Source organism: Triticum dicoccoides, chromosome 5B (assembly GCF_002162155.2).
Source record: "Triticum dicoccoides isolate Atlit2015 ecotype Zavitan chromosome 5B, WEW_v2.0, whole genome shotgun sequence".
Taxonomy (NCBI): domain Eukaryota; kingdom Viridiplantae; phylum Streptophyta; class Magnoliopsida; order Poales; family Poaceae; genus Triticum; species Triticum dicoccoides.
The window spans coordinates 220,746,495-220,761,286 of record NC_041389.1 but is presented as its reverse complement, the minus strand read 5'-3'; the positions used below and the strand labels follow the sequence as shown (position 1 = coordinate 220,761,286).

The window sequence follows — 14,792 nt, the reverse complement described above, 5'->3', positions numbered from 1 at the left end:
GTGATAGCACACAAGTGTTTACAGGGGCGCCCCTATATTAGAATATCCTCTACATTACAAAGATAATCTCACGACTATTTATGTTTTCATGGTTCTCAGATATTATACGTAATTATAGTGAATATCAGAATCCGCGCATCAGAAGAATATTGTGGAACACTGCAATGACTTACAAAATTGGCACCAAGGCATTGAGTGCCATTCTGGATGCAATGACACTCATACGCTCCCCACCTATAGATTCTTGTTCAGAATATGATCCTAATGACTATTCTAACCTCGAGGAGTCAAAGGCAGATGGCCTGTCTGTTCACCCATCAAGGTGCATGTTCTAATTTGGCAAGGTTTTATTGATTGCGCGTATCTTGCATATGTTGTCTTGCATTTCTTCTACTTTGTTGCACCGCCATCTGCTTAGTTTACTCATCATATATGTCGAGATGCTATGCCCATCCATTATCAATACATATTCCATCTATCATCATACCATGTTTTTTCACTCAAATGTTGTTCTTGTGCATCAGACATCAAAAAGGAAGAGGGTGATTGCTGAACCTGAAGGAGCACCAGCAAAGTCCTTGAAAAACATGGTTGTGCCTGAGAAATCAGACAACACCCCACTTATATTGGTTGTACAACCAGTGACACAAAACATAGGACCGACTCCAACAGACTGTACCCATACTTCACTGGCCACACCACTAGCCCCACCACACAGGACCTGCACTCCAGCAAAAGGTATGCCGATTTCAGTTGCCATGGCACCAGCCGTACCACAGAAAAATCCCACTCCAGCGAAAAAGTACAGCAAGTCCACTGGCCGAAGACCCGTCCCAACTGCAGAGACGGCCAATTCCTACAGATTGGAACCCCATTCCAGTTATTCCCAGTTTAAAAGACAATGCTTTCAATGTTGTTAGGGACTACGTGCATATATTCCCATCATGGGAAGATTATAGTGAAGACAAACACCATTTTCACATCTTCCTGGCCCATTTACGTGTAAGTACTATTATTCATGGTGATTATTTTCCTATTTTTTGCTGATTGAACACATCAATGATTTACATTACATTGTTGTAAGTAGGCGAGGGTCAATCTGGATAGTCATGACGAGCAAAGCTTGCCTGCACTTTTCAAGAAAGCATTGCAGCAGTATCAGTGTTACCTGAGGAAATCACACTTTGATGGCAAGTCTATAAACGAATTTCCGGTGAAATCTCCTGTGCTAAATTTAGAACACATTGAATGGAAAAATCTTGTTATGCATTGGTCTCATTCCGAGGATGAGGTACTGTCTATGATATCACATGACAATTTGAACTTCTACTTTTTCGCATGTGCCTTATGGATCTTTTTTGCAGGATATCTGCTCGAAAAAGAATTCCGGTTTGAAAAGAACGACAGGATATCGCAAATATGTTGCCCACTGCTTTGCTCTTGTCAGTACCTGTTGTCCTGTATCACTGTACTTGCATACATACCTGGTTCATTTGTGACAGCAGTATGCATGATAGCTTGCTTATCAATTGTTCGCTCCAAATTATTTGATCTGTATGAATGGTTACATTAGTGTAGAATATATCCAATGCCAATGAAATTTTTTAGCTCTGCATTGTTCTTGTAAGTACATGTTGTCCTTTATCAGTGCACTTATATTGACAGGTAGTTGTTCATGTACCATCACTCTGCAGCTTATTTTCCTTTGCCCTCCATTTTCTATACATAAGATCTATATTTACTCTTACCATAAGGTTGGATAACACCGATGGTACTAAAGAAGTTTAGCTCTGCATTGCTCTTGGCTGTACCTTTTGCCTATATCGCTGTACTTACATTTATAGCTACTTGGTTATGTAGCATCACTCTTCATCTTATCTTAAATATTCTCCATTTTTTCTTATATTGTCACATCTATATTTACTCTTAACAGAACGTAGAATAAAGGCAATGTTTATGAAGAAAATTCCGTGGTAAACTTCTTGAATTGCCCCCCCCTCCCGCCCATCAGCATGGACAAGGGCTTTATAGAGCCTGCCTTCACCAATAATGTAAGTTTGTCCTTCTCAAGCCTTCAAACTTTGTTGTGTATATTTGGTTAGGCATGACTGCAACAACTATTTATTTTTGGTGTTTGCATCAAATTGCATGTTTAAAGTTTATTATGTAGTTCATAAACAAAAGTTTGTCCTTCTCAATTTAAGTTTTCAGTTGTACAATCAAGTTCCTTCTTCATACCATGTAATTTAAACTATATAGAGCAAGCGACCTTATTTTGCCAATCTGAAATGGGATAAATTGACAGCACACTAACCATTGATACTTATGAGTTCTTGATCTGTAATTCAGTGGTGTCGTGAAGCTGCCAACTCCTTCATAATGTCATTTCCTGCCATGTCTTGACCTGAACAATACCATATTGTGTTAATGCTATTTTAAACTGTGTCACTTTATTCGCCAGTAAGAAATGTGATGAATTATCAGCACTGATACTTATATGTGCAAAACCTGTCATCTGTCTGCTTGTTTATCTTTCAGAGTGAGGAGGATATAAGTGTCAAACAAGCACAGTCTCATCAGCTTGCTTAGCTGCTTGCGCTGCAGCTCCCGAGTAGGGCTAACCTTTCTTGAACTCTATTGAAATGATGTCGGTTTTGTATATTATTTTGTCGGCGTGTTTAATTGCACTGGTGGCGATTTTTTATGCCCAGTGTATGTAATCTGCTGTCTGCTTGTGCTTTATTATCATAGTGGCGAACTTTGATGCCCAGTGGATGTAATATGCTGTAATTTCTTTATTGTATAGTCTAGGTTTTTTTCTTATTCATGATGTTGCAGTTATTTTACTCTATATATATCATGTCTTCGTAGTAAACCGACCAAACCGTAACATTACGGTACATTAATCGGGCCGTCATGCAAATCACTATGTATGACCTGCATCATGGGCCCCGTCATCTTGGTCCGTTAACAAGCCTAAATGTAAACTAGCCCACTAGTAGATTCGGGCCTTTAATAGGCCGAGTAAACCGTCGGCCCTATTTTCCCAAGAAAACTCAATGGGATTTTAGGAGGCTGAAAAGTAGGTTGGGCCTGAAACGTGTCGAACAGCTCACGGGTCGGCAGCAGGCCGAAATAGACCCCGGCCCATGATTGTGCCAATTAAATCACGGGCTTATAACAGGCCAAAATTGTCTCGGTCCTTGTTTGGCCCAATCAGATTATCGGTTGTGAGCAGGTCGGATGCAAACGGGGCCGTAGTTAGGCCCAACTATATGATGGGCTTTTAATAGGCCGAAATATATATAAGGCCGAAATGTTAAACGGGCCTTTAACAGGCCGAAACTAATATCAGGCTGAATTACTAAATGGGCCTTTAGCAAGTGGGCCCAAAAGCATAGCGTCCAGTTGACGGGCTGAATCTGATATGGGCCATAATTTAGCCCAAAGCCTCTTAAAGGGCCGGACCTGATCTGGGTCGTAATTTGGCCTAGAACGTGGTAGGCTTTTAACGGGCCGGATCTCATATGAGCCATTATTAGGCCCGGAACGTGGCAGGCCATTAATGGACTGGATCAAATATGGGTCGGCATTTGGCCCAAAACATGGCAGCTAGTTAATGGGCCAGCCTACTAGGGTCCTCAAAATCTTGTGGGCCTTCAGCTGGGTCGGCCCATTATGGTCGGCGAAGTCTCATGGGCCTTTAGCTGGGCCGGCACATTATGGTCCGCAAAATCTTGTGGGCCTTTAGCTGGGCCAGCCCATTATGGTCCGCAAAATCTCGCGGGCCTTTAGCTGGGCCGGTCCATTATGGTCCGCAAAATCTTGTGGGCCTTTAGCTGGGCCGGCCCATTATGGTCCGCAAAATCTTGTGGGCCTTTAGTTGGGCCGACCCATTTAAACTTTATGGGCCACTTTTGGGCCGGTCCACGTGTCAACATATCATAGGCACATCTCGCTCATTGGATGAGTGACACCTGTGCCAACGCGGAGCTGACACATGTTTCCTCCAGCCAATGATGATTTTACACGTGGAAAATCCCCATTGGTCCGGGTTGTTAACGAGTTATCGGATCCAAAACCGGACCCGATAGCTTAACGGTGTTCCGTTACGGTGGATGCCACGTGTCGATCACCCTTGACGAAAGCATTTCTGTAACGCGCAATTTATCGTCATGGAAGTGGACACTTCCGTGATGATAATTTTGGTAATGTCATGGAACACTTGACAACACAGGTATGACTATCTTGATTCTGTCATAAAATCGTCATGGAAGTACATGCATGACAGAAAATGTGACCTACTGTGACAAACACGTACCATCACGGAAGTGTATTTTTTTTGTAGTGGAGGCAGACTTAACCATTTTGGAGGTTGGCGAAAGTCATTTCCCAAAGTTCTCCAAATCACGATCTAAGACCAGAAATGGCTCAGTGTCATTCATATGAATCTTGAGCCCAAGAACGTCAAATTCCGAGTTTGTATGAAGATTTGGCGGCCATTTTACCGAAAAAGGTCAGAGTAAAAGATGATGTTCCAAACGACCGCATGGAGTCATTTCGGCGGTCGTTTGATGTCTAGACAGCTCCGAAAGTTGCCCTTCCAGACGGAATTCTTCACTGATTTCATCCCCAATTGTTCCGATGGGATCCTTGGCTCATAATTAAGGGTCTGGGAGAGGATAAGGCTCATATCGAGCCCTTGGATGCATCACATCAACGGAAGAGACCGAGGAGGTGCCCTACATACATCTCTTCAACCCTAGTCGCTGCCTCCTCTCTCCATCGTCTCTCATTCATCACCAACACATCCAAGACCATCTCCATTGTTTCTCCACACCTAAGAGGAAGGGACAACGTCAAGGGAAGAAGGAGGCTCCACCACCATGAGCACTAGCCTTCCGGCCTGTGCCCTCGCGCCGGCACCGGCACCGGCGCCGCCCCATCTCCATCACCACCGCGCCGCCATCTCCATCAACACCACCATGCCTCCTCCCTTCATCCGGCTTGATGCCGGCTTGTAACCTATCTTTGATTGAGTAGTTGTATTAGTTCTTGGGGATATGGTTGAACCCTATATGATATTTGTTGCGATATAATATTACTTGTTCATGATTCGAGTTAGTAGCCTTCACAAATGTTGAGAGGAGCCCTCACTCACATTTATGCCTTGTGCCGTGAAGTATGTTACAATCCTTGTGATGGTTGGGGATATTAGGGTAATTTGAGGTGACAGTAAAAACCTCGGTTCCTCACCTTTGCAAAGGATTGGAGAATTACGGAGAACCCTTAGCGAGGCCACGTCCACGGGGCAACCCTTAATTGTCATTAGTTGTAACCTTGTGGGGGAGACTATGATGGTGGCATGCGTGGCACGAAGTCTACTTCGAGTAGAACGTGTGTTGTACCCGGCTCCGCCCACTTATGCATTTGACCAGTTACTAAAGGATACGATAGTTCATATGTGGTAGTGATTCCAGACCCCTCGAGAACGTTTACTACTCAAGCGTCGTCCCTACTAACTTAGTGTCTTATGTTTCTTGTTTTACCTTCTTGTTAGTAGTTTAGTCAATTGCCTTTTTATCTAGTTTTCCTAGCAACGATAGAGTAGACTATTTCCAAACTTCAATTTGGGTGTGTACATGGCTGCGTGAAAGTGACAACTTAGTTGCGGGGTTTGTGACGCCTTCCTATCAGCTCCCTGTGGGTTCGACACTCTACTTATCAGAACAAAAGTGCTAGAACAACCCTGTGCACTTGCAGTTCATGAATTGTCTACACCACAATTATCCTAGATATAACAAACCTATGTGTAAACCTAAGTACCGGGTGTACCTATATAAACCGAAGGATAGGGCTCGTAGACGAAACATTCATACACACATGAACTCATGGTAGATCAACATGTACAATGTACTCCCTCAAAATCAATACGATCAAAGGAAGACGTAGGGCATTATCTCTTCGAGAGAGCCCGAACCTGGGTAAAATCATGTGTCTTTGTTACCATCACACAGAGGGTACTCATTCGAGGCCCCCTACACGAGATCTACTGGGTTTGACTCCATCATCCGCCTCTGTGGCATCGGCCTCGAGGGTTGCCACGAACTCTGCCTTGCACGGCGGGCAGGCCTTGCGTCCCCGACGGATGAGCTGTATGCGTTTACCTCCGACTTAGAGCCCGACGCCGCAGGCAGGATGCGCCACCGAAGTGGTTGTGTCACAACCCCCGAGTTGGTACGCTAGATGGACCACACCGCAGCCATCAGACCGTGGTCAACCACACTGCATCCGTCGAGCTCGCGGTCATGCGCCTCGAGCCACCAGCCCCGGCGGATCCAAGCGCCATTTGCGCGAATGCAATGGATTCCCGCCGGATCCAGCCCGATCATGGTGGGGCGGACTCCTCCCGGAAGCGGCGGAGAGTCATGCGGACGACCATCTCCTCCTCGGCTCTGCATGTGATGAGGTCCCAGTCGATGGATCTGGAGAGTTCGGAGTCGAATCCGCTGCCCGTCATGGGGAGAAGGCCGGAAATCGCCGGAACGAAGCTTGGGGGCGGAATGGAGTGGCTAGGGTATCGTCCGGGATGCGGATGGAGATGAATATTTGTTAGGTCGTGGTGGGTCGGTGTTGGTTGGATCCGACATGGCGGGCACGTCTGGGCCTCCCTATATCCGCACATATATGAGCTGTATATGAGGGGTGTTAGTCGGCCCGAGCGTACAATGCTGATACGAGGGGTGCAACTTTTTTTTAGAAAAGGAGGTTAACCCCCAGCCTCTGCATCATTCGATGCACACAGCCATTTTATTAAGAAAAGAGGTCCAAAAGTCTCCTCAAGTGGTCTCAAAAGATCATGAAGAAACAAATGCCACATGCGGCCAAAAATAAAAAAAGCCACAACCGGCTATAATAGTTCAAGATGTCTACACACCTACCATATTACTGGACCGCCATCCATATCGGTTGTATGTATACCGTGCAACCGTTTCCCATCAGTTGCACTCAATAGCCATGTGCGCCCTGTGGTCCGTATGGCTCAACAAGGACCACGTAGGGATCCATGTAGACGCTCTGGAGATGACCTGCAAAAAAATAGTAATGTTTTGTCTATTAAAGGCAACATCATTCCGACAATTCCATATCGCCGAAAGCAACGCACATGCTCCGACTCTGATTTGTGCAGTTGTCTGAGGTACCACCCCATCCAGCCAGTCATGAAAAAACTGTGATATTGAAGTTGGCGGAGTGATGCTAAAAGCAACATGAATCATTCTCCAAAGTAATCTAGCAATCGGACATTTAATAAGTAGATGTTCAATTGTTTCATTCTGGTCACAAAAGCAACATCGTTGACTCCCTTCCCAATTGCATTTGGCTAGATTATCTTTGGTTAAGATTACACCTTTGTGAACAAACAACATAAACACTTTTATTTTCAACGGCACCTTAATTTTCCAGATATGCCCCGACCTTGGGATGTCTCCAGTATTGATTAAATCCGTATACATTGATTTAACCGTGAAAACACCTGACCCCGTTAACTTCCAACTTATCGTGTCATTGGCATCCGAAAGATTAATCTCCATTAACCTATGCACAAGATGCAACCATGTATCCCAGCGTGGACCCACAAGTGCCCGTCGAAATTGAATATTAAGGGGAATGGACTGCAACACAGACGCAATAGAAACTTCTTTCCGTTGTGCAATGTGATATAAAATTGGATACTGTAACACTAATGGAGTGCTCCCTAACCAGGTATCCTCCCAGGATCGAGTTTGTTGCCCATTCCCCACTTTAAATGTCACTCTGTTAAAGAAAGCAACCTTCGTCCTCATAAGTCCTTTGGTCTACAAATCATCTCCCACTTGGCAAGCCTATACTTGGCCTTATTCTCATCAATTTGCCAAAAGAATCTGGATCAGTAGAAGTCTAATCTTTCCCGTACTCCTACTGGTACTTCAAAGAAAGAGAGGAGGAACATCGGCATGCTCGTTAGCACCGAGTTAATAAGAATTAGCCTTCCTCCGTATGATAAAAGTTTGCCTTTCCAGCAACTTAATTTCTTCTCAAACCGATCCTCAATGCATTTCCTTTCTTTATTAGTAAGTTTGCGATGATGAATTGGTATCCCTAGATACTTAAAGGGAAGCGCACCTAATTCACACCCGAACAACTGTTTATATCTTTCTTGCTCCTCCTTAGCGCGTCCAAAGCAGAACAATTCGCTCTTATTAAAATTAATCTTGAGTCCGGACAGTTATTCGAATAAGCAAAGAACTAACTTCGTGTTCCTTGCTTTCGCGAGGTCATGCTCCATGAAAATAATTGTGTCATCTGCGTATTGTAGGATAGATACCCCACCATCCATTATATGTGGGATAAGACCACCTACCTGACCATCTTGTTTCACTCTATTAACAAGCACGGTCAACATATCAACCACAATATTAAAAAGGATCGGTGACATGGGATCACCCTGTCTTAATCCTTTAAGCATTTGAAAGTAATGACCAATATCGTCATTAACTTCAATACCAACGCTACCTCCCTGCACAAAGGATTCGACATGTTTTCTCCAGGCTTTGTCAATTCCTTTCATGCGCAAAGCTTGTTGCAAAAAAGGCCACTACGAGGGGTGCAACTGGATTGAGATTTTGTGACCGATCACTGACCGAATCATCCGTCCAAACATATAGGAAACGTTTGAGGAGTCCGGCTGTAGTTATGAGAACAATCGGGCTTACAGAAGAAGGAACCGGGTCAAAACCCAGGAAACCGGCTACAGTTATGGAAACAACCGGGCTTATGGGAGAAGGAAACATGTCCAAACCCAAAAGTTATCTCTTTCACTTCACCATGCGGTCCGCAATGGTAAAACACCACAATTGTGTACTGATGGATGGGCAAGTGGGCAACACACGCAGAGGTAAGAAAACACACACACACCATTTACATCCACCGAGCTACTGTGTTCACAAGAAAAAAAAGTTACATTCACCGAGCCGGGAGGGGAAACAAAGCCGGAGCGCTCCGGCGTTTGCTATTCTTAGCGAGGTTACTAAATGCAGCGATTCATCGTCATTAATGTAGATTTGTTACCCTTGTGACTTCAAAAAAACCGAGCTTTCTTTTGAACTACGGCCACTCTTTCTCACTCCCATCCTCTCAAGGACCCCGCTACCGCGACTTCCAGAGTCAGCAATCCCCACACCCGCACTCCTCGCCCAAAATCAAACGCTTCTCCCCTCCAAAACCCCAACGCCTCGCCGTCGCCGGCCTCGCCTCCGCCGCGGGTTCCGCCAGAAGCGATGCCCCGGAAGCTGCGGGCGCGCCGCAAGAGCCACGCCCTCGCCGGAGCCGCCCCTAACGCCGACCTCGTCCATACCCTCTCCGCATGGGTATCCAACCCAGCTCAAACCCTCGCTTCGGTGGCGACACAGGTGACCGGGGAAATGCCCCATCCACTGGATGATCGCTTCTCATCCACTTCTCCGCGCGTGCCATACGCCTTCCTCGGATTCACAGTGGGGACGGGACTGATGATCCTTGCCCCCCTTTTGCAGGGTCGCGACGACACGGAGAAGCGGCGGGTGGTCGGTGTGGTGGTGGCAAAGGGCTGCTTGAAGCGGTCGGTGGGTGGTGCGAGCGGCGGGGGTTCCGGTTCGTCCAAAAAGGTGAGCTTTGTGTTGGAGCCCCAGGTGCGGGTCATGTCACCAGCTGCTGCCAACACAAGGGGGAGGCGGAATGGCGGGGAGACCGTTCCTGTTCGTGGTGCAGACGTAGGCGGAGGGAGGCCTTGTCGTCAGACCCGTGTCCAACTTGGTGGTGGTTCTGCTCCAGTGGTAGGGGCACATGCTCCGGTTAGGCGGTCTAAGAGGATTGCGATGAATTTGGGTGCTGGAGTTGAGCAGCTTACTGCTCCGGCTAAAGCAATTGCAGCAGCTCCGGCACCTACTGATTTAGCACCTTCTAACATAGTTGGAAGTAATGCTCCCAAGGCTGAGGAAGAAGATGAGGTAGAAGAAACTGTTGGCAAGACGCGGAACAAGAAGAGAAAGTGCATGGATAGTTCTGTGCATATGGTTCCTCGTAGATGCACAAGGTCGAGCGGCCGGCTATCAGCAGCCCCCTTGGTGTGCTCTCATGTGCTTGAGAAGAGAGGGCGGATGAAGGCAACATATGTTAAGGAACAGACATGTGTTGAGGAGCAACGTGCTGAAGATCAAGACTTAGGTAGAACACTAAATTCTGGATTAATTGCTCTTGAGAGCAAGAGAAGTTGCAGCAAGGTGCAAGAAGATGAACTTGCTGCGCAAAGGGCCCCTAAGGAGGAAACATCAGGTAGGGCCACAAGATCAAGCTCAATAGCAGCTGCTATGATGTCTCCCGTTGTCGTTGAGTACAAGAGGACAAGGAACACAGAAGATGCACGCTCTGATGGGGAGATGCCTGTAATGGATGCTCCTGTTCCCGGTGGTTTAAGGAGTAGAGCTGGTCAGGGTGACAATGGTGTGGTGGAGGAAAATCACTTTGTCAAGAGACTGGGAAATAGGAGGGGACCCAGTAAACCAACTACTTGCATCAACAGGCATCAACATCTTGCATCTTCTATAGAGGAAGAATATCAAGAACAAGTTGTTGCTCCCTTTAAGGCCCGTCCACTGAGGCAATCTAGGCGAAACCATTCCGCTGCCAGCGAATTGCTGTCCGCGCACAATGCGGCCAATGACGGCATAGAGGATAATGTGGTGAAGGAAGGCGAACATTTGGTGTTACTAAGGAATGGCAGCGCTAAGGTAAGTTAGCTACCAGTGGTGGTGAAATTCCTTCTAATCCTAGCAGTGGCTATAGAACTAAAATTATAGGTAGTTCCGTAGTTGATCCTGTGAAATGATGAGGCATATATCTGTTATTCCTATTTTGCTTTAACAGGGAACGTAACGGCAAGATGGGATTGATCCTTGTTTTGTTTTACAGGATTGTGCTGGTGCAGAGGAGCAAGTGGCCGAGGTGGTAGTGAGAAAAGGATGTTTGAAGCATCCAGGGACTGATGCGAGCAGTGGCAGCTCCAGTGCTGCCAAAAAGGTGAGATTTGTGTTGGTGGAGCAGGCAGAAGCAGAGACGGTGGGACTCAGGAGGCCGTGGGTAACATGGTCCCCGGTTGTTGCCAAGACAAGGGGTAGGCAGAAGGCCAGGGTGACTCTTGCTGGTGCAAAAACAGGCGGAGGAGGGCATCAGCGGACGAGTGTTGATGGTGATTCTGATGGCGAAGGTGCCGATGCTGGAGATGCAGGTTCAGATGCCCGGTTGAGGTTGTTCAAGAGGAATGTGGGGAATTTCGGTGCTGGTGATGGAGTTGAGAAGGTTGTTGGAGCTGCAAGTCGGAATACCACCTCCAAGGCTGATGTCGAAGATGGGGATGTAGAAGCAGTTGATAGGAAGCGAAAGGCCAGCGAGAATGCTGAGGATATAGGGTATGTTTGGTTGATGACTAGCATTGCCACAACTAACCTTAGTCAAATTTTGTCTGCCACAAAAAGTGTGGCAAACAAAATGGCCACCAAAATTGTTGCAAACTTTGGCAAGAAACTGAGTATATGACATGTGGACCATGGTGTAATAAAGCGTGGTAATGGACCAAATAGATGCCTAAGGAACTGCGGCATGACTAAGATACAGTGTGCCAATGTTAGTCTACATACCAAGCATGCCCATATTTGTTAGTGCTCAAGTTAGAGTTCCTCTCGTAGAAGCAAGATGTTGAGTATTCTCTTGTCGCCGGCCTCTTTCCTGTGGTCTCTGTCGTTAGGAAGAAAGAGAGGGCAGATAAAGGCAGGAATGGGCAGACGGTGTGAAGCAACAAAATGCGTTGAGGAGTAACCTGTAGGATTTCTGTAGAATTCTAAGATATGGACTGGGTTTTGGCTGATCTGAAACCCATTAAGATGTTTATAATCTGTGAACTCTTTTGGTGATTTCAGTTCAGGGCAAATGTTGTAGCCTCTCGGACTAAATTTATGAATGCACTGGTTATGCACTAACTAGTGTGATATCTCTCCAAGAGTCATGAGTATTCTCTTGGTGATTTCAGGGTTGATGACTAAATCTTTCTTGATCAACTTTCTGAATGTCTGGTTACAGTTTTTGGAGCTTCAAGTCCATAGCTATAATGTAATAGGTTAGATTAGTTGCAGCAACTCAAGGCGAATATGATGATGGTTTGGTAGAGTATATTATAGATGGTGCGTTCACACAATATTCATCATCGACACTTGACAGAGGCAGATCCCACCGCTAACCTCAGCAGCAATAGTTGCAACCAAACATGGGCTGAATGCGAAAGGGACAGCCTGACAGCGCGCACAGTACCCCCACCGCGTGGCGGAAGATCTCCGCAACTGCTACGACGACATCTACTCCAACCTCCTCTCCAGCAGCAAGGTGGGACAGCCTCCTCCCTATCTCTTTCTCCTTTTTTACATCATTGTCTATTTTTTTTCCTTTTTTTCATCAGCGTCGATTAGTTCTATAGTGGATCCTTGTTGGTGTATGCATTCTTCGTGATGCATGATCAATTTTCTGTTGATGATCGGTGTATGATTGTGATATCATGTACAGATCGAGTCTATATATTATCTATTGTTTGTGTACTTGGAAGAGGGGTTCCATTAAGAAATGCTTGAGCTTTATTTAGCTTTAATCATGTACTTGCTCTTTCCGTAGGACTTAAGACTGGCCTTTTTTGTTCTGTGCGGCCCTGCGTTGTTGCCCTGTTAGCCTGTGCTAATCACGTAGCGCACTGCGATTCCCATTTTCATAGGAATTTGCAGAAAAATAAAAATTAGGCGATCATATCGATGTTGTGCATTTGTAAGGAGTGTGGATCTAGTATCAAAGTTCAGAGAAATGCTGACTGCTGGTTCATACCACTTATTTGGTGTATCTTGTTGCTTATTATCTATGGGTGATATTTGCTAACCTTTATGCTTTATTAAAGGGGTTTATGAGCATATTCAGTTAGTCGAACGAAAGAAGGATTAAGGTACTCAAAGATGTCAGTGGCATTCTCAAGCCATGGAAGTAACTGTTCTTGCCAAGCTCAGTCTAGGATGTTACTGTTAGTTTACAGTTATACATGGGAAAATGTTTTATCTTTTCAAATTAGCCAAATCTCGTGCGCAGTTTACACAGTTTAACAATTTAACATTAATCAAGGCACCATTTACACGAGAGTTATATCTTCCAATTGCTATTAATGTAGTTATCTTTACTCTTATATTTGAATATCTGAAAAAAGCATAACCTTGGTATTGTTCTTTTGAGCTATTAATTGAATTAAACTGCTTATGTCAGGTTGACACTTCTTCTCCAACCTCACCCTTATGCAAGCACTGACTTGGAAGCCTGATAAAAATCTCAAGGTTACATTTTTTGTTCAAGATTAATATACTAACTTCTGATTATGTGTGCTTGTTATGCTAAATCACCTGATGACCACGGGTATCCAGGAATATCACATACTGTCGTCATACATTTTCAGAGTTCTAAGTATTTGCTTATGGTGGACGAGAAGTTTTTGAGATTCGTGGTGTTACTTTATCCATCACGCTTCATTAGTGTTTAGTTATGTGACTGCTTCTATTAGCAATATTTCGTGGGATAAAACATTTTGCCGGTAATTGCTCTGGTCATGGGATGTACTCTCAAAATGCAAGACGGTATGTATTTCTACACTAGATTGTTCTGGGTTAGAACAGGCACATTAATATATCTGTTCATTTTCCTTTTTGTGGTCTATTTTGCAGGGATGCTCGCTCTGCCTGGTAGCTATGGGTCCAAAGTGTGCATAACTCTTGCTAACCTGGACGTACTGTCTTCTAGAAACAGGTGCCATCTTTCGACTCTTCTTCGTATGGTTTATGATGCAATGTATTATTATTGTGTGGCTAAGACGAAAATTGTGTTTGCTTTCTAGGATTGTTGGTGTTGAGCTGTTGATCACTCTATTGAATGGATTGCTGAAAGAGGGCACCTTTTGGAGTCGGTTGAAGACAACGGTGCATAAAACACATGGGCCTGCTCTTAATCTCAGGACGCCATGGGAGAAAGCGCGTGACCTTCTAGTATTCTTGAATACTAGAGATGATTCTTTATTCACCATGGAAGATTTGTGCTAATTATGCATACAGAGGTAGAGATGTAACAGTCGAATTTGCTCTATGTTTAAAGTGTATCAAACCTGACATTAGCTACTTGCAAATGTGTGCACAACTGTCAGTTGATTGATCGAAGCAGCCCTGTTGCATTATCTTTTATAGTTCCAAGTTCTTGTGTTTTAAGCTCAGAATGAAACCTGTATGTGTATTTGCTCAAGTATTTCATGCTGTTTTTTCTTGATTGTGGGGGAGGCGACCCTGGAAAGTGCACAAGGAGGATCGGCTGTAAGGCTCGATGTTGGAGATAGCACAGTTATTCTTAAATGAACTGCTTGCCAAACCTCAGTGTTCAGTGTGGTTGAATCAAAATTGCGGCATGGTAAGAAAATAAGTGTACTTACTTTTTGAGATATCTTTCACTTCTGGTTAATCTTGCTATGTTCCTTTTGCAACTTTGCAAGCATAGAACTAGCATGATATCTCTCTAAGAGTCTTGGTTAGCTTACTCTATCTATTACTTATCTGGGGGATAGAGGTGTGTATTATGTATGCAGATTTACACTGATCAGACTATTTGAAGTTCCATGTGCATGTTGGTGCTTACTGATTTTCCCAATTCTTAGTATC

General features: G+C 45.0%; 1 protein-coding gene across 2 annotated transcripts; it reads left to right on the top strand.

Annotated features, from left to right (window-relative positions):
• Window positions 1-9,173: 9,173 nt before the first annotated feature.
• Window positions 9,174-14,286, top strand: LOC119308127. 2 transcript variants are annotated; one of them, XM_037584253.1, is made up of 6 exons: window positions 9,174-9,449; window positions 9,573-10,805; window positions 10,987-12,450; window positions 13,363-13,727; window positions 13,815-13,896; window positions 13,985-14,286. In XM_037584253.1, the coding sequence occupies exons 1-3, from the start codon at window positions 9,318-9,320 to the stop codon at window positions 11,608-11,610; spliced, it is 1,989 nt and encodes a 662-aa protein (XP_037440150.1). In that variant the 5' UTR covers window positions 9,174-9,317; the 3' UTR covers window positions 11,611-12,450; window positions 13,363-13,727; window positions 13,815-13,896; window positions 13,985-14,286. The 2 variants fall into 2 exon arrangements, with proteins under 2 accessions (XP_037440150.1, XP_037440149.1); XM_037584252.1 differs by having other exon boundaries at window positions 13,363-13,896.
• Window positions 14,287-14,792: the final 506 nt, after the last annotated feature.